The sequence below is a fragment of the Rhinopithecus roxellana genome, chromosome 11 (assembly GCF_007565055.1).
Source record: "Rhinopithecus roxellana isolate Shanxi Qingling chromosome 11, ASM756505v1, whole genome shotgun sequence".
Lineage (NCBI taxonomy): Eukaryota > Metazoa > Chordata > Mammalia > Primates > Cercopithecidae > Rhinopithecus > Rhinopithecus roxellana.
The window spans coordinates 108,920,732-108,944,036 of record NC_044559.1 but is presented as its reverse complement, the minus strand read 5'-3'; the positions used below and the strand labels follow the sequence as shown (position 1 = coordinate 108,944,036).

Sequence of the window (23,305 nt, the reverse complement as noted above, 5' to 3'; positions counted from 1 at the left end):
ATTATGGGATATGCCATATATATGAAACCTTAATGCACAACTTCTTCTATCTGGCTCCAGTATCACCAAACATTCAACCCCTATTTCTAAACACTGATTAGAACATTTGAAATTTATCACACACCTTGGTGGGGGGAAGAAAATACCTCCTGTTCTTTTTTTTCTTTGAGACTGAGTCTCGCTCTGTGGCCCAGGCTGGGTGCAGTGGTGCGATCTCAGCTCACTGCAAGTTCCGCCTCCCGGGCTCACGCCATTCTCCTGCCTCAGCCTCCTGAGTAGCTGGGACTACACGCACCCCCCACCACACTCAGCTAATTTTTTTTGTATTTTTAGTAGAGACAGGGTTTCACCATGTTAGCCAGGATGGTCTCGATCTCCTGACCTAGTGATCCGTCCGCCTCGGCCTCCCAAAGCGCTGTGATTACAAGCATGAGCCACCGTGCCCAGCCAATACCTCCATTCTTAATGGTGGTGTGGGAATAACCAGTATTGTAATCTATAACTTTTTTTAGTTCACTCATCTGTCAAGAAGCCCAAGAACAATCACCTCTCTAAGAGCTTCAGAATATAAAAATTTGTTGTTGTTGTTGTTGTTGTTTTTCTGAGACAAGGTCTTGCTCTGTTGCCCAGGCTGGAGCGCAGTGACACAATCTTCGTTCACTGCAACCTCCACTTCCCCAGCTCAAGCAATCGCCCCACCTCAGTCTCCCAAATATCTGGGACTACAGGCGTGTGCTACTATGCTCAGCTAATTTTTTTGTAAAGATGAGGTCTCGCTAAAGATAGTATCACTATGACCCACTAATTTCAGTTCTAAGAGTATCGTATGAAAATAATCCTGAACAGGAAACAGTTTAGAACACAAAGATATTCACCATACATTATAACAGCAAAACACTAGAAGCAATTTAAATGTTCAACAGATAAATGGTTTCAATACATATACGCACACATAATATATAGTGTATAGTACAGTGTATAATATACTGTAACATATATTATACACTGTACTATGTACTATATATTATATAGGCATTGAATTATAATATACACTGTATTATACACCATATATTATATAGGCATTGAAAATAATGTCCTAAATGGAAAAATGTACATAACATGATTTCAACTTGTAAAACACACACACACCAACTAGATGCACTGGGTGAAAAAAAACAGCAGTATCAACATATTAACAGGAGTTGAATTTGAAAGATTTAATTATGTAAACCAATTTTAATTTATATATTTTCCAGTTTTTACAAGTAACCATGCATTTTATTTGTAATTTTTAAAAGTAATGGGGCCGGGCGCGGTGGCTCAAGCCTGTAATCCCAGCACTTTGGGAGGCCGAGACGGGCGGATCATGGGGTCAGGAGATCGAGACCATCCTGGCTAACACGGTGAAACCCCGTCTCTACTAAAAACATACAAAAAAATTAGCCGGGCAAGGTGGTGGGCGCCTGTAGTCCCAGCTACTCGGGAGGCTGAGGCAGGAGAATGGCATGAACCCGGGAGGCGGAGCTTGCAGTGAGCTGAGATCCGGCCACAGCACTCCAGCCTGGGTGGCAGAGCAAGACTCCGTCTCAAAAAAAAAAAAAAAAAAAAAAAAAAAAAAAAAAGTAATGGATCTTTTTACTACCATCTCTTTAGTTTTAATGTAAATCTCATATAACATCACCTACACCAACCTAGAATACATTAAAAAATAATTGTAAGCATGTGTTAAGCACTCAACACACCAGCACTATGTTAAATGCTATATCCAGGTTACCTCATTTTAATCTTCACAACAATCCCTGATGTAGGTACTGTTAGAGGGGAGAAGGTAAGTAACACTCAAGCCATACCACTGCCACAGAGCCAGGAACAACTCCAGGCCTTGAATTCAGTTCTTGGGCACTAAACTCTGCACTTTCAACTATAACACTATACTGCCTCCATACAACAGTGGTAATATTTAATAAGTAATGTTACCTTGCAGAATTCTCAGTATGCCACCTGAGAAACATGATGGCCACTCTCCCACTTCCCATGATATCATTTCTTTTCTCTGTCTCCTTCAGCTGTTCTTCTTCCTTCCCATCCTGCCTTTTCTGTGACTTGTTTCCTCTCACCCATACTTCTTCCCAACCTATACCATAAGCTTCCCAAGGCTATCCAGCAGCATCCTTAGTAACTGCTTAGCTTCAACAGTGAAACTCAAAGAAACCAAGTGCTGCCCTAAGTATTCCTACAAACAAGAAGTTACACACTAAAAACCTAGCGCCACATCTGGCCAGCAGATGTATTTTGCTTAGATCTCACTATTTTGAAAACCTTGAATTAGTCATCAACATTTAAAAATCAGGACAAGTTGGCCGGGCACGGTGGCTCATGCCTGTAATCTCATTACTTTGGGAGGCCGAGGCGGGTGGATCATGAGGTCAGGACATTGAGACCATCCTGGCTAACACGGTGAAACCCCGACTCTACTAAAAACACAAAAATAAAATTAGCCGGGTGTGGTGGCGGGCACCTGTAGTCCCAGCTACTCAGGAGGCTGAGGCAGAAGAATGGCGTGAACCCGGGAGGTGGAGCTTGCAGTGAGCTGAGATCCTGCCACTGCACCCTAGCCTGGGCGACAGAGCAAGACTCCGTCTCAAAAAAAAAAAAAAAAAATTAGGGTAAGTTCACATGAAAATTCAAATTTTCAGCTTCTCTTGAAATCTAAATGATCTGACAACAGTAGGTACAACATGACAACAATCTCCTAAAGCCAAATCTCTAGTAATCCAGTCTCCACCAGCCTCTACTGTCTAATTCCTGACTGTTACCCACTCACTTTCTTTACTCTTCAAGTGCCTGGCTCCCAAAGCACTGATTTTGTGACCTCCACCAAATACTTTAAGTTGTGGCATAGAAGCCACATGAGATGTTGTCATATGCCATTTTTACTTTATGCTAAGTTCTACGTTTTTTTTCTTTTACTTTTTTTTTTTTTTTTTTTTGAGACAGGGTTCACTCTGTGGCCCAGGATGCAGTGCAGTGGCCCATTCTCATCTCACTGCAACCTCCACATCCCAGGCTCAGGCGATCCTCCCACCTCAGCCTCCTGAGTAGCTGGGACTATAGGTGCACATCACCATGCCTAACTTATTCTTCTATTTTTTTTTTCTTTCTTGAGACAGAGTCTCACTCCATTGCCAGGCCAGACTGCAGTGGCACAATGTCGGCTCACTGCAACCTCTGCCTCCCGGGTTCAAGCGATTTTCGTGCCTCAGCCTCCCAAGTAGCTGGGATTATTAGGCATGCGCCACCACACCTGGATACTTGTTTTTTTTTTTTTTTTGCATTTTTAGTAGAGACAGGGTTTTGCCATGTTGCCCAGGCTGGTCTCGAACTCCTGAGATCGGACAACCCTCCCACCTTGGCCTCCCAAAGTGCTAAGACTACAAATGTGAGCCACCGCTCCTGGTGGTAATTTTTCTATTTTTGGTAGAGACAGGGCTTCTCCATGTTGGCCAGGCCGGTCTCAAATTCCTGGGCTCAAGTGATCCTCCCAAGGTGCTGGTATTACAGGCATGAGCCATTGTGCCCGGTCTACAAATTCTTCTTCTCAGAGACCTTGGCAACTAAATGGCCAATGATCAGACCTTAACCACAAGGATGGTAGCAACAACAATCCCAGCAAAAAACCCCAGGCCAAGGAACATCCACAAGCACTTGGTGTCACTGGCTTACTGGATCAGTGCATCCCTAGATTCTATTGCAACTCAAATAAAATTCCTTTGGGATTACCCAGAATGAAGAAGTCTTAAAAAGGTCTCAAACCTCAAACTAGAAAGTTTTCTGATGATGAGACTAATGAGTTTAGTAATAGCTGTAAACGAGTCACTAAACACTAAAAAATGTTAAGTTTCAGCTTTGTTAGGCTCCTGATATTATGAATTTTACATGTTAAGATAATTGCAGTATCTATCTTCTTTTATCCTCTTAGCAGCCATCCAAAATCCATATTTTTTACAGTAATGTAAATCCATTGGGGACAGAATTAGAAAGTGCATTGAGGGATCAATCTTACACTGAAATAAACAGAGACTAAATGACCTTCTCCACCTCTGATTTCTCTGATACATTAGTCTATTATGCCCAGCCTAAACTATGAAAATATTTCTTCACCATTCCAGAACAGAGAAAACAGGACATAAAGAAAAGTATTGGAGACCCTGAAGTCCCACTGGGAACTAATTCCATATCATAAACGAAGAAGCTCACATCACAGCTATGGAAGAACTGAGAAATGGTTGGGGCTGGGACAAGCATGGTCAGCATGATTTATTTATTATTCATTGCTTTCAATAACATTTTCAACTGTTTTCCTTTCAAATTTCAAACAATATTAAATAAGTTGTATTTAGTAAGGAAGACAAATACCCACAAAGTGATGAATAACCTACTAGGTAAATAATTCATAGTTTTTAAAGATTCACTGATAACTGGAACAAAAGCTATCATCCAGGTTACTTTCTATTCTGTAAAAGAAGCCATTATGCTGAATATGTACAATATTATCTATGATTAACAACAACAGTCTGATAATAACAGTGTTGATCAAGGGATAAAGGGAAAAATAAGAGCTTTTGCTTCTTAGGGAAGAACACTCAAAAGCAGACGATAGCTATCGTAGATTTTCTCTACTGCAAAATAACCATTTTCTAAACAGACTAGTAATCGAAAAAGTTTTAAAAAGTACTTCCATTTAATCCCACTGTGAAAGAACTCAAGAATCATATTTCACTAAAACTGAAAAACTAGCTAAAAAGCAACTCATTCCAAAATCTTTCCTACTTTCTAATAAATACAATGTCAGATGCCTTCAAAAATATGTAACATTTACTTATGTTACAATTATATTGCTTTAATTTTTTTGCCAGTTTTAAGTAATTCATTCTAACTGCCCCTCCTCCACCACTTAAATCTCTGCAAATAGTCTCATCTATGCTACTTAAGAATTAACTTAATTCTTTTAAATTCAGATCATTAGATTTGTCACATTAAAAAAGTATTTTGACAAAAAATACATTCTAAAAGATTACTTTCCTACTCTTACAGGAAGACAGTGTTTTCATATCCTGATTTACTTTTGCTTTATACATCATAGCAATTTTGAATTAAAAAGCAAATATATACATACACACTTATGAAACAAACCTGACCACCCCATGCACAATACAGATTGCATAACAAACTCCAATTGTGGTTGATCATGCAGTCTAAAATCCTGAACTGGGCCATGACTGCCTATAGCGCAGTCTGCATCTCTTCTCTGACTCAGCTTCTGTCAGCACAGCAGCGGGTTACGAGAGCTCTGCAGTGATGTGGTCCACAAATAAGATCTTCCCCTCCCTTTCCTGTCTAAGCAGCAATAGCTAACTGGCAGAACGACATCATCCTCCCAAATGCAGTTCCCACCAGTACATTTAAATTATTAGATCATGAAAGAAAGTTTTCATAAAATTCTTACTGAGTATTTAACATTATTTAATTTTTAAAAGGTTATTGCTTTTCCTTCTTTTCTGGCATGTTTAGTCATTCAATGAAAACACAACTTGGGGAGGTAATATATAAATCAATCAACTATGCTGGCTCCAGTCCACAGCAAACAAATTCCAACATCAGGCTGTGCCATCATCATCAATGACGCTCACAATGACTTGATCCCAAGGGTACCAAAGGGTACTCCATCCTTTCTTAACCTCTCAGTAGCACCACACAGAGCTAACAACTCCTTCAATGACTCTCATCCTGGGTACCACAGTTCCACTCTCTTTGTTCTCTTACAACTTCTTTAACTATTACTTCTTTGCAAAAGGCAATGTAGCAATGTGAGAAAAGCCTAGATCTTAGTAAGACAGATGTATGACCAAGGAGGCTAAAGACTTATCCTTTAAGCTTCAAATCATCCATTTGTAAAATGGAGACAGTAACACATACATGAGGTTTAACCTGAAATAACATCTGTAACATGCTTAAAACAGTGTCCAACAGATATCTAATAAATGATTAATAGTTTCAAGATTATCACCTCTTTCTGTCTAAATCAGAATTCTATACTTGACCTCCCTCTAATTTCTTACACTTCCATAGGTATTGTCATCTCAACCCGTGATTGTAACTATGAATTACTTCTAAAGCCCTCTTCAACGCCACCCTTTCTCCCAAGCTCCAAATCTGCATGACTAAACACTTGCTAAGCACATACACCTACATACTACATATCCAAAACTGAATTCACCACCTTCCCTCCAAACTTGCACTACCTCCTCTATTCCCTAATCTGCATAGTGACTATACAACTCATCCCCCTAGTCACCCAAACAGAAACCAGAGTCATCTTAGACTCCTTCCTTACCTCTCATATCCAGCTACCAAATCCTGTCACTTCTCCTAAAACATATACTAAACTGTCCTTTTTCCATTCCACTGGCACTGCCTAAATTCAGACTCCCATCAACTTTCTCCTGGATTATCACAGGACATCTAGTTGGTCTCCCAAACATCCTGTCACTCCTCTCTGGAATCTTGTCTGTGCAAGACTAACAAAAGCATCTTTTAAACCAAAAGCTAATCATATGACTACCCTGTAAATTCCTTCTGTTGCTCCTTTCTGCCTGTATACAGCAGTGTTTCCCAAAGTATGTTACTACTTGTTTTATAGGATGCAGAATATAAACCACAGTTAAGTAAAAAAAGTCCTCAATAGCAAAAGAAGTTTGAGAGAAGCAAGGTTAAACAACGCTGCTGCTGGAAGCTTGCCAAAGGCTAAATATAAAGCTCAAATTCAAAGTCCTCAAAATCTGAAAACTGAGGCTACTGAAAAGCTTGTTTCTAACTAGTTCATCTTGGTGGCTGGTTTGTCTGCCTCTGTCCATCCCTTAACTGATGGTGTTCCCTCAGGTTCTGGACTTTGACCCCCTTCCCTCCCTCAATGACCTCATCAACTCCCAAAACTATAATTACCATAGATGCTGGCTTAATTGAACTCTGCCTAACTGACTTGCTAGACCAACCAAAATTCTTCATTTCCTGGCTAATTCTTCAATACTGGCTGATCCCATGGCAAGCTCAACTCTATTATAATTATTTGTATAAATTTATGGGGTATCATATGCAATTTTGTTATTTGCATAGATAGATTGTGTAGTGGTCAGGTCGGCTTTTAGTATATTTATCAACCAAACAACACACACTGTACGCATTAACTAATTTCTCGTCATTCACCCGCTCCCACCCTGTCACCCTTCTAAGTCTCCACTGTCTATCCTTCCACTCTCTACATCCATGTGTACACATGTTTAGCACCCACTTATGAGTGAGAACATGCAATATTCAACTTTGTGTGCTTAGTTTGTTTCACTTAAGATAATGTCCTCCAGTTATATCCATATTGCTCCAAAAGACATGATTTCATTCTTTTTTATGGCCAAATAGTATTCCATGAATAACCTTCCATCTCAAAAATACCAGATTGTCTTTGTCTATTCCTCCACTGATGGACACTTAGGTTGATTCCATATCTTTGCTACTGTGAACAGTGCTACAACAAACATACAACAGCAGGTAACTTTTTGATAAATGGATTTCTTTTCCTTTGAGTAGATTCTTAGGTCAAATGGTAGTTCTATTTTCACTTCTTTAAGAAATCTCCACACAGTTTCCCATAGAGGTTGGTAACAAAGAAAAGGAAGAAGATCCAAATAAACAAAATCAGATATGAAAAAGGAGACATTACAACTGATACCACAGAAATACAAACGATCATCAAAAACTATTATAAATAGCAATTATGCTCACAAACTAGAAAACCTAGAGGAAATGGATAAATTCCTAGAAATATACAGCCACTCAAGGTTGAACTAAGAAGAAACAGAAAACCTGAACACATCAATAACAAGTAGCAAGGCTCAATCAGTAATTTTAAAAAATCTCCCAACAAAGAAAGCTCAGGACCAGATGGATTCAGAGCCAAATTATATCAAACATACAAAGAACTAAAAAGAACTACTACCAGTCCTCCTGAAACTGTTGTAAGAAATCAAGGAATAAGGAATTCTCCCTAACTCCTTCTATGAGGCCAGTATTACCCTGATACCAAAACTGGAAGAGGGGCCAGGCACAGTGTCTCATGCCAGTAATCCCCACACTTTGGGAGGCTAAGACAACAGGATTGCTTGAGCTCAGGAGTTCAAGACCAGCTAGGGCAAAACAGACCTCATCTCTCCAAAAAAGAATTAAAAATTAGCCAGGTGTGATGGTGCATGCATGTAGTCCCAGCTACTCAGGAGACTGGGAAGAAAGATTGCTTGAGGCCAGCAGGTCGAGGCTACAGTAAGCCATGTTCATGTCACTGCACTGCAGTCTGGGTGACAGAGCAAAACCTTATCTCTAAAAAAAAAAAAAAAAAAAATCCAGACAAGGACACAACAAAAACAACAACGAAACCCGATGGACCAACATCCCTGACGCACACAGCCACAAAAATCCTCAACAAAATACCTGCAAACTGAATCCAACAGTACTGCAAGCTCAACCCTTATGTCTGGGAAGATAATCTAGACACTCAATTCTGCTCCCAAAAAGTGACATTCAAGCTTAACATAAGTCAGTTGTATTTTTGCACAAATCTCTTTATGTCTGTTTTATTTGTGTTATGGTAATAATGTAATGTAGATGGTATGGAAACTGATGAAATACAGGTAAAAACAAGAGTTGCTCTTTCTATGAAAATTAACTTGAGGTACACTGAAAAGACTCAATAAAGGCTGTTGCTCACCTCTGTATTTTTTCCTTCCTGGTCTTGTAGCTGAATATGCTACAGCTAGGGAAAATATCCAGTATCTCCAGATATAGATATTCTAGATATACTACATGTAGAATTTCTAAATAGAGAGTATCTGGCGAGACACTAGATATTCTCCCTAGTATTAATATCTGTTATTCTCCCTAGTAGAATAACAGATATTCTACCTAGCTGTAGCATATTCAGAAACTAAAGTTGTTCCCTCTGCCACAACATTCTTCTACTTAGTTAACTCCTTCCTGAGTTAGCTAAGACACAATCTTCCCAGGAAGATTTTCCCTCATCTCTACAATAGGTGAGGTCGGCCTGCTATATGTTTTCATAGCTCCTTACTCTTCTCCTAAAATCCTATTCATTGTAACTCCACTATAAGTACTTGTTCAATTGTCTGCACTTCCCATTGCCCATGTATATCCATGAAGGTAGGAGCCAGACTATGTCTGTATTTTTATGCTGCTGCACCCTCAGTGTCTGGCACTTAGAAGGTGCTCAATGTTTGCTGAATTTATTAATAAATGTGGAAGAACACTTCTAAATATAACAGGAAAGTTTGGCACTAGATCAAATTTGAATCATTTTTGATTAACTTATCTTGGGAACAAAAGGGTCATTATCACCAGTTGTAGGCAAAACACAAGTTGCTTCCTTCCTCAGTCTCACTAAGAAAGTAGTTGGTGCAGTGACTCCAGCCTTTAATCCCAGCACTTTGGGAGACTGAGGCAGGTGTATCATCCAAGGTCAGGAGTTCGAGAACAACATGGCCAACGCGGCGAAACCCCATCTCTACTAAAAAAACAAAAACTGGCTGGGCATGGTGGCAGGTGCCTATAGTCCCAGCTACTTGGGAGGCCGAGGCAGGTCAATCATTTAAACCTGAGAGGCAGAGGTTGCCATGAGCTGAGACTGCACCACTGCACTCCAGCCTGGGCGACAGAGTGAGACTCCACCTCAAAAAAAAAAAGGAAGGAAGGAGGAAGGGAAAAAGAAAGAAAGAAAGAAAGAGAGAGGGAGGGAGGGAGGGAGGGAGGGAGGGAGGGAGGGAGGAAAGAAAGAAAGAAAGAAAGAAAGAAAGAAAGAAAGAAAGAAAGAAAGAAAGAAAGAAAGAAAGAAAGAAAGAAAGAAAGAAAGAAAGAAAGAAAGAGAGAGAGAAAGAAAAGAAAGAAGAAAGAGAGAGAGAGAAAGAAAGTAGTTGGAGCACTTTGGCTTCTAGCAAAATCGCTGCATATCTAATAACTGATACTATTCCATCCTCTAAGATGCTGAAAAATTCTGGGAGAAAGAAAAGAAGGGTCTCAGGCATCTGATTTTCAAAAGTTCCCGGGGAACCAGTAAACAAAAGTTCATACCAAAAAAGAAAAAAACAAAAAACAAACAAAAAAAAAAAACTCAGAGACTAAAGGCCCAACTATAATCAAGCTTTTATAAATCATTCCTAAACATAGTCTACTTTTCCTGTCTTCAGTCCCCATGTCAGAACATCTTCATCTGTAAAACCCTTTAGAAAACTCCACCAGTTTCCCATGAAGGATAATATTCATGGAACTATCTTTTCCTTATTTAAGAATCAACAAGGAAATCTCCCTGAATTCCCTTCTCCCCTCAAAAAACAATAGTGCAGCCAGACAGCAAGCCAACAGCAACAACAAAAACACGTGGGCAATATTTACAACAAAACTAGGTATCAAGGCATCCCTATGAACCCCAAAACAGACACGAGAAGAGGCAAATCACTAACAACACTTTTAAGTTGTACACAACATCAGCATCTGGAAAGAAAGGGGCAAAGAGAGACATCTGAGCATGTGACCAAACAGAAGAAACCCCAGTGTAGGGGTTTGAACAGTAATCCCCCTGAAAGGATATGTCCACCTAGCACCTGTGGGCGTGACCTTATTTTGAAAAAGGGTCTTTGCAGATGTAATTAAGAACTTTTTTTTTTTTTTTTTTTTTTTTTTTTGAGACAGAGTTTCACTCAGTCACCCAGGATGGAGTGCAGTGGCTCCATCTGGGCTCACTGCAACCTCTGCCACTTGGATTCAAGCGATTCTCATGCCATATTGGCCAAAGTGGTCTCAAATTCCTGACCTCAAGTGATCGGCCTGCCTCGGCTTCCCAAAGTACTGGGATTACAGGCGTGAATCACTGCACCTGGCCAAGTTAAGGATCTTTAGAATTACCTAAATCCAATGACATATAACCTTACAAAAGAAAGGCAGACGGAGACTTGGGCATGCAGTAGAGAAGGCCATGTACGGACAGGCAGAGAGTGGACCTATGTTGCCACAAAATAGATATGATCTATGCAGTGGTCCTTCAATATTCTTGGGAGACTGGTTCCAAGACCTCCTGCGGATACCAAAATCTATGCATGCTCAAGTTCCTAATATCAAATGAAGCAATATTTGCATACAACCTAACACGCCCCCTGCAGTAAATCATCTCTAAATTACTTACAATACCTAATACAATGTGAATACCACATAAATGGTTGTTATACTGTGGTTTAGGGAATGATATCAAGAACAAAAAGTCTGTACTTTTTCAGCACAGACACAATTTTTTTCCCAAATATTTTTGATCCACAGTTAGCTGAATCTACGGATGTGCAACCCCATGGATACAGAGGGCTGACTGTTTATACAATCTATGGACAGAGAAGGGCATCTATATGATTAAGTGAAAAAACAAGTAAACAAAAACAATTTCCTAAAAGGATAAGAATAACAATCTGATATGAATGGGGCATCCAGAGCCTTTCCTTTCCCTCACATCCACTAGCACATAATGTTTCCAGAAACCAATATCCAGAACCCAGAGAAGAAAGTAGGTCTCACTGATCTGGCTTATACAAATTCTTTTAAATATACAATCTGTATTTACTAGGAAAATACTGGGTTATTACAGACGTATTACCTCAAGGTAAAAAAAAAAAAAAAAAAAAAAAAAGGTGCTGATGAATCCCCAAGATCACACTAGCTATGCCACATCTAGAAGAATGTCTAAATATAATCATAAATGCAGCTTTGTATCTACTGATATTTAAGGACACTCTCTACATTGTGAGTAATGAGAAAATCAGGACATATACTTAAGAATATAAGTCTTCTCAATATATTAATGAGTATTGCAATGAACAAAATATAGAACTCAAGAGAGTATCTTCCTTAGGTTGTACGATGGGCAAAGAAGTTGTGGGATTATCAACAGTGCTGCATACATAGCACCACTCCTGACTATGCCAGAGCCTTTTTCACAACAGAGATAAGCAACAGGGGGAAAGGAATAAGTAACCAATTCTGAATCAAAAACACGCCCAATATCAAATAGAAAACTCAACAGCAGCTAGTCACCAGGGAAAAGTAAATAAAGTCTTTAACTTCCTTGTTTCTTTATTTTTTTTTTTTTTAGGATAATAAACAGTTTCTTCTGATCTGTCTACTTTCCCCAAAACAGATGAATAGTCAGAAATACCAAATTTGGGTTATCAATCTATTCTTTCATTCACAAATCTGCACAGTGGAAATTCTTGCATATTAAATAGATAACTAGAAGTAAGAGGACTTATAAAACATTTCCATCACATCAAGTTTCTTTTTTTCTTTTCTTTTCTTTTTTTTCTTTAAGAGATGGGGGCCTCCCTATTTTGTCCAGGCTGGTCTCGAACTCCTGGGCTCAAGCAATCCTCCTGCCTCAACCTCCCAAAGTGCTGGGATGACAGGCTTGAGCCACCATGCCCAGCCCGCATCAAGTTTCTTAAACCTATAGTATAGTATATCCATTTGTCTTTTGGATTATTTGAGAAGCACAAAATGCCATCATTCAGATTATATTGTGAAATAAACTATTTGCACAGTACCCAATTTTATAAGAATATGGCAACTTAAACCATAAAACTATTTCGGTGAAAGCAATCCAAAAATTGAGTTTTTTGCATTTAAATATCTTCCCTTTGGAAGGCTTATAATATTTAACACATTTAATCACTTACAGTCAATTAAAATTAGATAAAATAGTAGGACATCTTTAAGTCCAATAACCTTTCATTTTAGTAATCTAATCACATCAACCAGACAGAAAAACAAGTGCCTACCATATGGTCGTTCTGTAACAGAAAATAGCTGCATTGAATAACAGCATCTGTGCATCTTATCAACACTAGCATTGCCCATACTTAAATCAGCATATTGTTAACTATAATAAGATGACAGGACCCTTCCCAAAGCAAAGAACAAAAGAAACTAAGTATTACTTTTGTGCTAGATTACTTGATCTGGTAGTAACTAAAGAAATGAAGAACATCAAGGCACAATGAACTTCATAAAATGCTTAACCTGGAAGAAATGAATGGGAAGGAACACTAACAATTTATGGAGAAATTATTTAGATCTGGGTACTCACTTTGCTGACGGCTCTTATCTAGTGATAGGCCCCACTCAATACATTCAAACCCAGGCTTCTGCCGAAATGCCACTTAATGATCCCTGCTGCTGCTACTGCCATCATTATCAATTCTAACAGGTTTTAGCTTTAACCCGACCTTGCAGCATAAAACTTTTGGCATGGAACAGTATTCTGACACTTACATTCAGGTATGTGAAGAAACACACAATTACAATTAAATAATAGAGTTATACGGTACTATAATTAGCCTAGAATGAAGATCCTATGCCTCCAATGAAGAAATATGCTTTTTAAAAATTGTTTTTTGGCCAGGTGCGGTGGCTCATGCCTGTAATCCTAGCACGTTGGGAGGCTGAGGTGGGCAGATCACAAGGTCAGGAGATCAAGACCATCCTAACACGGTGAAATCCCGTCTCTACTAAAAATACAAAAAATTAGCCAGGTGTGGTGGCGGGCACCTGTAGTCCCAGCTACTCGGGAGGCTGAGGGAGGAGAATGACGTGAGCCCGCAAAGTGGAGCTTGCAGTGAGCTGAGATCACGCCACTGCACTCCAGCCTGGGCGACAGAGCGAGAGTCTGTCTCAAAAAAAAAAAAACAAAAGAAAAAAATTGTTTTTAAGTATTGTTTTGAGCAGTGTGTATGCTTTTTAAGTATTGTTTTAAGCGGTGTAGTTTGCTACAAACCAAATTTTCACAAGACTGATTACATATTACCTATTTTAAAAGTCTGTACATAGCGTTCTTTTATTGTCGTTTCGGTAATAAAAAAGAGAAAACATAAAAATAAAATAATCCTGATATTCTCATCATTCAGAATAAACTGTTAACCTTTCATCACAGTCAATGTTTGTGATCTTTTTTTTAACTGGTTATGAAATATTTGTGATACGAAAAAATAAAAATATGTAATAAGGAACCTTCACATACTAGCCATTCGTTTTAAGAAATAAAACGTCATCCATACAGACAGATTATCTTTTTATAGTTTCTCTTATCGACCAGACTGATTGCCCTTTCACTTGTCTGTTAATTATCATGATCTCATCTCTTAGTGGAAATTGTTTCATAAATTTGTACTACACATTGTCTTGGTTACTGTTACTTGGTTACCCAGCTTCCCAAAGGTAAAAAAGGTGCAAAGAAAAAAGGCACCAAAAATTTTGACAGCAGTTCTAACGGAAATGAAATGGAATTCAAGGTGGGCACGAGGTCTAAGGAAAAACATACTTCATAATGTACATATTTTGTATAAACTAAGTATTCAGCTGGGCGCAGTGGCTCATGCCTGTAATTCCAGCACTCTGGGAGGCTAAGGTGGGCGGATCACTTTGAGATCAGGAGTTCGAGACCAGCCTGGGTAACATGGCGAAACCCCATCTCTACTAAACATACAAAAATTAACCAGGCGTGCTGGTACACAGCTGTAATCCCAGCTACTCAGGAGGCTGAGGCAGGAGAATCACTTGAGCCTAGGAGGCAGCGGTTGTTGTGAGCGGAGATTGCGCCATTGCACTCCAGCCTGGGTGACAATGCAAGGCTCTGCCTCAAAAAGAAATAAAATAAATAAAATAAGAATTCACATACTACACGTGCAAATGCAAACTCAGTAACATTTTGGAGTTTTTCTAAGTCTTTATTATTCACTCAAAAAAAATTTATTGAGAACCTATTATGTGCTAGGCACTCTTCTAGGCACAAGAAATACAATACGAACGAAACAGACAAACTGCACTCTTAACGCCTGCATTCTAGATATATTACCTGTCTCGAATACACAAGCAAAATCAAATGCATAATCATGACAGGTGGAGACTAAGTGATACAGAGACAAAGCAAAGAAGGAAGGCAGAGCATGGCACAGGGAGCAGGGGAGGGGCATTCAATAAAGGGAGTGGTTGGCAAAGCTTCACTCAGAAGGTGACCTCTAAGCAAAAGCCCGAAGGAGCCAAGGAAGCAAGCCGTGCAGAGACTGAGTGAAGAGTGTTCTAAGAGGGAGAGTTCAGCGAGTGGGAAGGCTCTGGGGACTCCCATGTTTGTGTACATGCAGAAAAGCAAGAGACCAGAATGGCTAACACAGAGTGAGGAGGGAAGAGGCACAGGAGGTACGCTCAGGGAAGGGGAGGACCAATTATACAGGGCTTTGCAGGTCACTGCAAGAACTTTGGCCTTCAATCTTCAGAGAAATGAGAAGCCATTTGAGGAATCTGAGCAAAGGAATGACACAATTTGATTTATAAATTGTCTGTCCTGATTGCTGTGTGGAGAACAGACTTCAGGCTGGCAAGGACTGAAGTGGAGAAATCAGTCAACCGGATCCACATGTCATGTATGAGAAAAGAGAGAGACATCAAAGATCGCTCCAAGATGCCTGGCCTGGAAGGATGGGATTGCTATTGCTTGAGATGAGGAAGACTGGAAGGAGCAGACTTGGGAAGGTGAGCTAGGGGAATGGAGGTAGAGTCAGGATTGTGGTTTTAGATACGCCTATTTACTATCCAAATGGAGATTCTAGGCAGTCGGGTCAGTTGGATATAGGAATCTGAATCTGAGAGACAGAGCAGCAGGTCAGCAATAGAGATACACACACGTACACATAAAGAAATATAAGTGAGTGTGTGTATGTCAATTATCTGCATATACTTGATATTTAAAACCATGAAACAGTATTGGGAGAAGAAAAGAGGATTAACTGAGGCTTGAGGTGTAGGAAGGTTTAGCAGACCAGGATGTTGAGGAAACTTCAAGGAGACAGAAGGAGGTGACAATGAGGAAGGAAGATAATTAAGAGAGTATAATGTCTGGGAATCTACATGAACACTGAATAAAATGTAGAGCCTTTCCTGCATATTCATTTCTTCATTCAAAAAATATCACCTGACACTTACTGTGTGTCAGTCACTGTGGAAACAAACATGGTCCCTGCTCTTATGGGGACTGCAATCCAAGGGGGATATAGATAAATAAACTTGTAACTGGTATTCCTGAAAATGAGGATGTTTTGAGAGAATACACCAGGGGCAGCTAAAACAGTCTTGCGGGTCAGGAAAGGCTTCCCTGAGGAAGCAGTATTGAAGAAAAGACAGTAAAACTCAGCCACGGAGCAGAGGGAGGAGGAGCAGGGGAGAGTACAGGGAAGGGTGGAAGAAAGGACCTGACTGGAGTTCAATCTAGGAAGAACAAAAAGAAGTAACAGGTGAGACAGAAGGGCAGACCAAATTACCGAAGTCCTTTCAGACTTTCCAGAAGTCTGAATTTTATTTCAAAGGAAATGGGAAGACAGAAAATTGTCTCATAGGAGGTAATGTAATGATCAGCTGGAGTATAGTGGTGCGATTCTGGCTCACTGCAACCTCTGCTTCCTGGGTTCAAGGATTCTCATACCTCAGTCTCCAAACAGCTGGGACTACAGGTGTGCACCACCACGCCCAGCTAATTTTTGTATTTTTAGTAGGTACGGGGTTTCACCATGTTGCTCAGGCTGGCGGAGAATTCCTGACCTCAGGTGATCTGCCCATCAGGAGGATCATTCTGATTATGGTAGGGGCAGAGCTGTGGAAGGGGACAAGGCTAAGTTATTGGGATACTCCACAGGGAGTCTGTTTCTGTGGTTCATCAGTGAGATGCAGCTGACCTGAACTCAGGTGGGGGTAGTGGGTATTGGGAATGTGGACTCCACAGGACTTTGCATATGAGGAATGACGAGACGGAAGAGTGAGGATGCTGACCTAGTTTTTGACTTGGACCAATAAATAGATGGTAGTGCTACTCAGCGAAAGAAGGTGCACAGGAAGAGGAAGGGTCAGTGGTAGCGGTGAAATTTGATGAGTTTGCAATGCCTGGGGAATATCCCCCAAAAGTGTTCATTCAGTAAATAGGCAACTGGCTGAAAAGGTCTAGAGGTCAACCATAAAGCCTGAGATACAGGTGTAGCTATGGAGTCACCAGCACACAGGAGAGTGCAAAATAAAACCCAGCGAGTGAGAAAGAGAATAAAGGAATGGAATGGCCTTGGCTCTGGATGAAACCAACAATGAGGCAAGAGGAGGAAGAAAAACCCTACAAAAGAGGCAGATAGGGAGTCAGAAAGGAGGGGAAGAGTGACTGAGAAGGAACCAGGGAGTCTGGGATGAAAGCAAAAGCAACTGTCCAGCATTCCAGAAGGAAGAGTCAACGCATGGATTCATACAAACTTGTACCCAGAACAATGTCTTATTGTATTGTTTACAGTATTTCAAAATCAACCAACAAGTGTATTTCATCAGCCATAATACATTTCAATCATAGAATAATCTTAGCCTAGGTCAAGAAGCAAAACAAAAATAAGTTCATTTGCATTAGTAAAAAGTTTAATAATAAACAAAGTGTCGAAAATTCTACTACTGGACAAGAGTATGGACTACAGATAAAAAGTTAAATGTTAGAAATGGAAAAAAAAATCATGTGGTTTAGAAAGCTGAGGGAAAGTTTTCTCTTCTTTGGCTTAAAAACAAAAGTTAAACCTTGAAAGATGAAGCTATATGGATATGAAAAGGGGTGATAATATCACAGAAGAATCTATATAAAGTGATTTTGTGAGCAAAGTTACTCAAGGATTGGTGTCAGAAGACTTCACAGACTACACACACACACACCAAAAATCACTTAAGAGGTTCAGAGTGAGTGATTTCAAGTTTTAAAAATACACCTTGAGATGTATAAAGTAAATAAATTCATGTGAGTACCATCTGGACCATCCTTACTGTATAATGCCAAGACATATTCTACTGAACTGTCCTAATTTCTTATTTGAAGAGGGCTGTTGATTTGTTGATTTGAAGAGGGCTGTTGATTTGATATATTTTCCAATATATCCTGGGGGTGGGGAGGCCTAAATGTATTCATATGTCAACACAATAAAATGGTAATGCTTAAGATGAACGAGTATTTTGCTGTTTTTCAACAGTGCAAGACCTTATCCAGAGAAGGTGGAGTTGGCTAATTAAAGCATGAAACAGAGACTCCTATTAATTCATTACATTGATTTCTTCTGTCCTACAAAGTTAGGTTTTCTTGGCAGACTGACAGCATTACTATTAAGACATACATACTCATCTCTTTGTTAATTAAAAACACAATAATAAATGTAGTACCCAAACGCACTATGAATTTTTAACATTTTTTAAAGAATGATAGTACCACTGTGGAATGTAGTGCTTCTAATAAAATTGAGGACAAAAATTAAGGGCAGTGTTCAAAAACCTAAATATCAGCCCGAAGTATTTTATTGGCAACTCCCTACTACTAAAAAATATTCACAAGATTTAATGTGTATCAGAAGCATCAATCACAGATAAAAACACAACACAACTAAATACAGGTAATAATCACACAAGTTCTCTTCACTCCCAACCCTGAGGTTTTAAAATGTTTTCTGACAGCATATACCCCTTTATTTCCACTTTCACATAGAATCTAGGCAAAATACCTATTCTTTAGAAAGTCAAATAATACTGTAGTTTAATACCAAACCTAAATACTGTATATATATTTCACATGAGCAAAATACAGGTGGATACTGTGTTTTCTTCATTCCCAAACTAGAAACAAGATAGCCATGCCGCCAGCAGTAAGGTCCAAATGAAAACAAATTTCACAGCCGTTAAAAAATACATAACTGTCATTGTTAATAAAAGCCAAGTGTGCAACAAACTGGAAATACTGCTTGCTAGCCAAGGACAAGATGTGTCTAAATTCTTGGTTTCAGGACATCTCTTAAATGACCAAAAAATAATAATAACCAAATAACATTAGTTCTTGCAAACGGAATGCAAATACAATGCTAATTAAAGTATTCACAAGACAATGACAAATAAGGCTTCAGGACCACAATACATATTATTATGTAACTGCAATACACATTAAGCAATCACCAGGTTGCAGGTAGGCCTTCCAAAAGGAGTTATTATGGTTTACCGTGATCAGAGGATTGTGGTGTTCTATTTAATCATGCTTTTGCCTGCAAGCAGGTGTTTACAGATGTCAAAAAGTAAAACACTGATTCTAAATGTAAACCTATAGTTCTAATAAATTGTACAGTAATAGCATGCTGTACCTCACAGCATTTTCTGCATAAACCTTTTAATCCGACATGAAGTAAGCTGCATGAAGCAAGTTTCTCTGCATGCTTTATGAGCCAAAATTTAACTTGATTCATTTTTATTAAAATGCCAAAACTCACACACTTACAGCCAGACCTTGTTTCAAGGACTATGAAGTTAAAATTTAACATCCGGTGCAAAAGAACGTGAGACAGTGAATGAGGGTTCACTTGGGTATGTTATTGTCTAAAGTAATCCCCAACGCTTCAATGAAAACATAGGCATCTCAAAAGTAAAATTTAAAGGATAACAATATTCAGTCTATTTATATGAACAAACTACAGAAACCGCCAATAATAAACATAGTGTATTCATAATGGAAGTAAATTACAAATACTTCAATCTCCAAACACGAGGAGAAAAAAAAAAAAAGGTGAGAGGCAACAGGGTATATGGGTGTCATAAATCAATGTATTTTCTATGATTTCTGTCCTGCCTACTCAAAAATTTTTAGGAAGTCTGGAGTAAAATCTCTGGGCCCTTGGGAAGATGCTAGATGCTACCCTAACCAACAACGCAACCCACCTGATACCCCAGAGCAGCTCACAGAACTCCAGAGTTGTGAAAGGGAGGGTATAAATAAGAGAACAGTAAAGGCACGAGATTTTTTTCCGGGAGTTGGAATTACAACGTTTTCCAAGGCTGTGCTTGAATTGTTCACGGAAAAAAACGTCTTTTTCTACCTAAAGCAGAGATCTGCAGCAACAGCAGCCAGGCGCCCACCGTCAGAACCAAAGAAAGACTAAGTTCCAGGTGCAACAAGCATACTTAGCTGCTCTCTCTGCACCCGGGAGGGCAAATCCTGGACACAGACACACAAAACGCTCCAAATCACCCCCAACCAGCTCAATTCCAAGTATCTTGGAAGAGGACTGAAGGAAAAAGGATACTCAGGTGCCCATTCTCAGGCTTGTAGTATCTACAGCCACAGAGATGGGAGAATTCCTGGCTCTGAGGAGTGACCAAGATGAGGACATTCCAAAATGCGGGACGTGTTCTTGCAAAAGAAACACGGGAGTCCCTGGAAACAGACGTGGGCCAGGCTTCACCTCGCTACTGGTTAATCTGGGTCGCTCCCACCAACCAGCTCAAAGCCCCGGGAAGCCCCTAGTGAGGCCCAGTGGCCAGTGACCCCCAACTCGTATGACACTCAAGACACAGGCCACCGCCCTGCCGGCCAGGAACGCTGGCTCCGCGCTTACCTCGCAGGCCTTGAGCTTGTCACCATCTCCCTCAGGCAGACCAGTCCGACGCGTGGCCATCATTTCATTTCAAATGACAAAGAAGGGACAAATCCTTTGGAATCCACATTGGAGGTGGGGGGGAATGCCACCACACACCCGAAGGGGAAGGATTCCGCAAGCAAGCTCCGAGGAGGGGCAGGGCTGGTGAAACAGACAACGTGCCAGGGAATGAAGGTTTTCAGGAAGCGCCTTCAAATGCCTCGCTGATTTCTCGCGACTTCAACTGACTTCGCCTTCTTCTTCCATTTCTGGAGACTTAAAAACAAAGGCGACAGGTCTTCTTGGAAGCCAGTGTCGAGGCCAATTGCAGAAAGCGGTCCCCTTCTTCCCAGTGCCACTCCTGAGTCCCGGAAAAATCCGAATGGGTCGTGAAGGCTCGAGTGTCAGCTCCCAGAGAGATCCTAGGAAAAGGAGAAGTTAAAGGGCGTGAACTTTCTCCAGGCGCCTATCACTGTCTTGCCCACATGTCCACACCAAGTTCGCGTTTCCTCCCTAACAAAACAAAACAAAAAAAAATTTTTAACGTAAACAAACAAAACGCCTATAAATTCGAGGGGGTGTTTAAAACAGAAAAATCTCAAAACTGCCCAGCGGTTGCGTCAAACACATCAAACACACCTGGCTGTTATGCAGCCTTCAAGAAAAAACGTTCCCCATTCAAGTGCATTTTAATTCATGTCTTTCCTGGGCAGAGCAGAGGGCTGTGCATGTTCTTTTCTGCATCACCCAGACAGGGACACTTCGGGGAAGTTCTCTCCCCCACGAGGTTGAAATGGGATCACACTTTTCAAGCCCCCTCCTCGTTCCCCTCCGCCCCCCAAAAACTCAAGCACAAAGCCAGCCTGGCTGGGGCCGGCGTGGGCTCGACGGCGTCTCCGGGTGACTCGGGCGCCGCCCCTCCGCCCCGGCCGGCGTCCCCGAGGAGGCGGCTGTTTTCCTTGGCCCGCGGCGGGGCTGGGTGGGGACGGCCGGGGACGGCCGGGGAGGCGTGCGCGGCCGCGGGTGGGACGCGGGCGCCGCTCCCGCTCCGGGGCATGATTCCGAAGCCACACTCGAGCAACTCTGAAGTCGCGGGTTTTCCCCCAACTACAACTCGACACGGCTTTCCTTCCCCTGTGGCCACCTAGGGGGGAAAAAACTAAGAAAAAGCAAACCACCACCCACCTCCCCCACGATTCCCCCGCCCCTTCCTGAGGCGGGTCGGGGACCTCCAGCTCCCGAGGAGAGCGGCCCCAATATGGGCTTTCTCAAAGGTGCTAGGAGCCCCTGGGCGAGACAAAACCGGGGGCCTTACCCTTCCCGCCCGCTCGGGCCCGGCGGCCAAAGCGCAGCGGCGAGCTGGAGCGGGGACGCGGGCCGGGCGCCGGGCCCGGCCGGGACGCGCTAGGCCGCAGGCTCGGTTAATATTCATGAGCGGCCCCGGGCGCCCCTCCTCCAAGGCCGGCCGGCCGGACCCCGGCGCCCGCCGCCGGCCTTTGTGCCCTTCCCTCCGCCCCACCGCCCGCCCTCGCACTGCACACGCGGGCGCGGCCCCTCCGCCCCCGCCGGGCGCCCGCCGCGGGCTCCCTCACGCCCCAAGCCAGCGCCAGGCCGGGTGGCCTGAGGTGGCGGGAAGGGAGAGAGCCTGCGGCGAGCCGGGCTCTCCCTGGCCCGCGAGCGCGGCGCCCTCCCGGCTGAGACGGAAGAGAAACCAGACACGCACCAGAGGAAGCGGGACGAGTGGATCCGCACTGGGCTGGCCGGCTCCGGGACAGCGCGCCCCGCCCGGCGTGAGCCGGACCCCGCAGCAGGACGATCCCGCGCTGCCCGCCGCCGCCGCCGCCGCCGCACTCCGAGGCCGCCGCCCCCGGCCGGCCGCTCCCAGGCACCGCCGCGACCTGCCCCGGCCGGCCCCGGGCTCTCGGCCGCCGCGGGAGGGCGTGGGGCGGGGCGGCGGCCGCCGGACTCTCCCCTCGCCTCGCCGGGCCGGGCCGGGGCCCCGCTACGGCGCCCGCGAACGCCAAGTGACAGAAGCGCCTAGCTCCGCGACCGAGCGGAGCTGTTTCCCGGGGGCGGATTTCTCGCTTCTTCCTCCCTGGATCCACCTCCTCCCACTCCACCTCCTTCCCCTCCCCTCCCCAGGGGAGGCTCTGGGGCTGAATATTTTCTGTCTTGAATAACACGGGCCCGGGTAACCGACGCTGGAGAAGGGGGATTACCCGGAGGCCGGAGGGGGGAGGTCGCCTGCCCCCTCCCCGTGGGTCGCGGGACCTACAAGTCCTCGCCCCCCAGCACCCCAAAACCAGGCACACACAACCCTCCCCGCCCCTGCAGTCTCCCAAGCGCTGAGTGGCAGCGTCCAGGGATGGGCTTGCTCCCGGGGAAGGAGACCTGGTGGTAGGCGTCTGGGGTGGAGAGGGGGACAAGACTATAACAGCGACATCTGCAGACTCGAGGGATCAAAGGTCCTAGACCGGGGGACGGGGATTGGCAAATTGTGCCCCCCCCCCCCTTTTTTGCAGCGGGCAGGCAATGAAGCTGCGACAAGACGTGGGACTTGCAGATAAGGGAGTGTCCCTTCACGCCTCACAGCAAAATCTCTTCCTGTGGTGGGAAGGGGAAAGTTAGCCAAGCGTTGCTCATTCAGTTATTTCCCTTTTATAAATTCTGCAGAGCGACTGAGCGAATTTGGCGCGGCTAGC

General features: G+C 42.6%; 1 protein-coding gene across 9 annotated transcripts in view; it reads right to left on the bottom strand.

The window, feature by feature from the left end:
- The window catches only part of ARHGAP21 (Rho GTPase activating protein 21), a 139,219-nt gene extending 116,572 nt beyond the window's left edge, over positions 1-22,647 (bottom strand). For 2 of the 9 annotated variants that reach the window (XM_030940863.1, XM_030940865.1), the window contains exons 1-2: positions 22,327-22,637; positions 20,583-21,025 (exon numbers count right to left, since the gene is read on the bottom strand). In XM_030940863.1, the coding sequence (XP_030796723.1) occupies positions 20,583-20,645 (63 nt within the window). In that variant the 5' untranslated portion in view covers positions 20,646-21,025; positions 22,327-22,637. Of the gene's footprint in view, positions 1-20,582; positions 21,117-21,242; positions 21,506-21,918; positions 22,053-22,326 lie in introns of those variants that run through there. The other 7 variants (XM_010356247.2, XM_010356249.2, XM_030940868.1 and 4 more) reach the window with 6 other exon arrangements.
- Between the last annotated feature and the right edge of the window lie 658 nt (positions 22,648-23,305).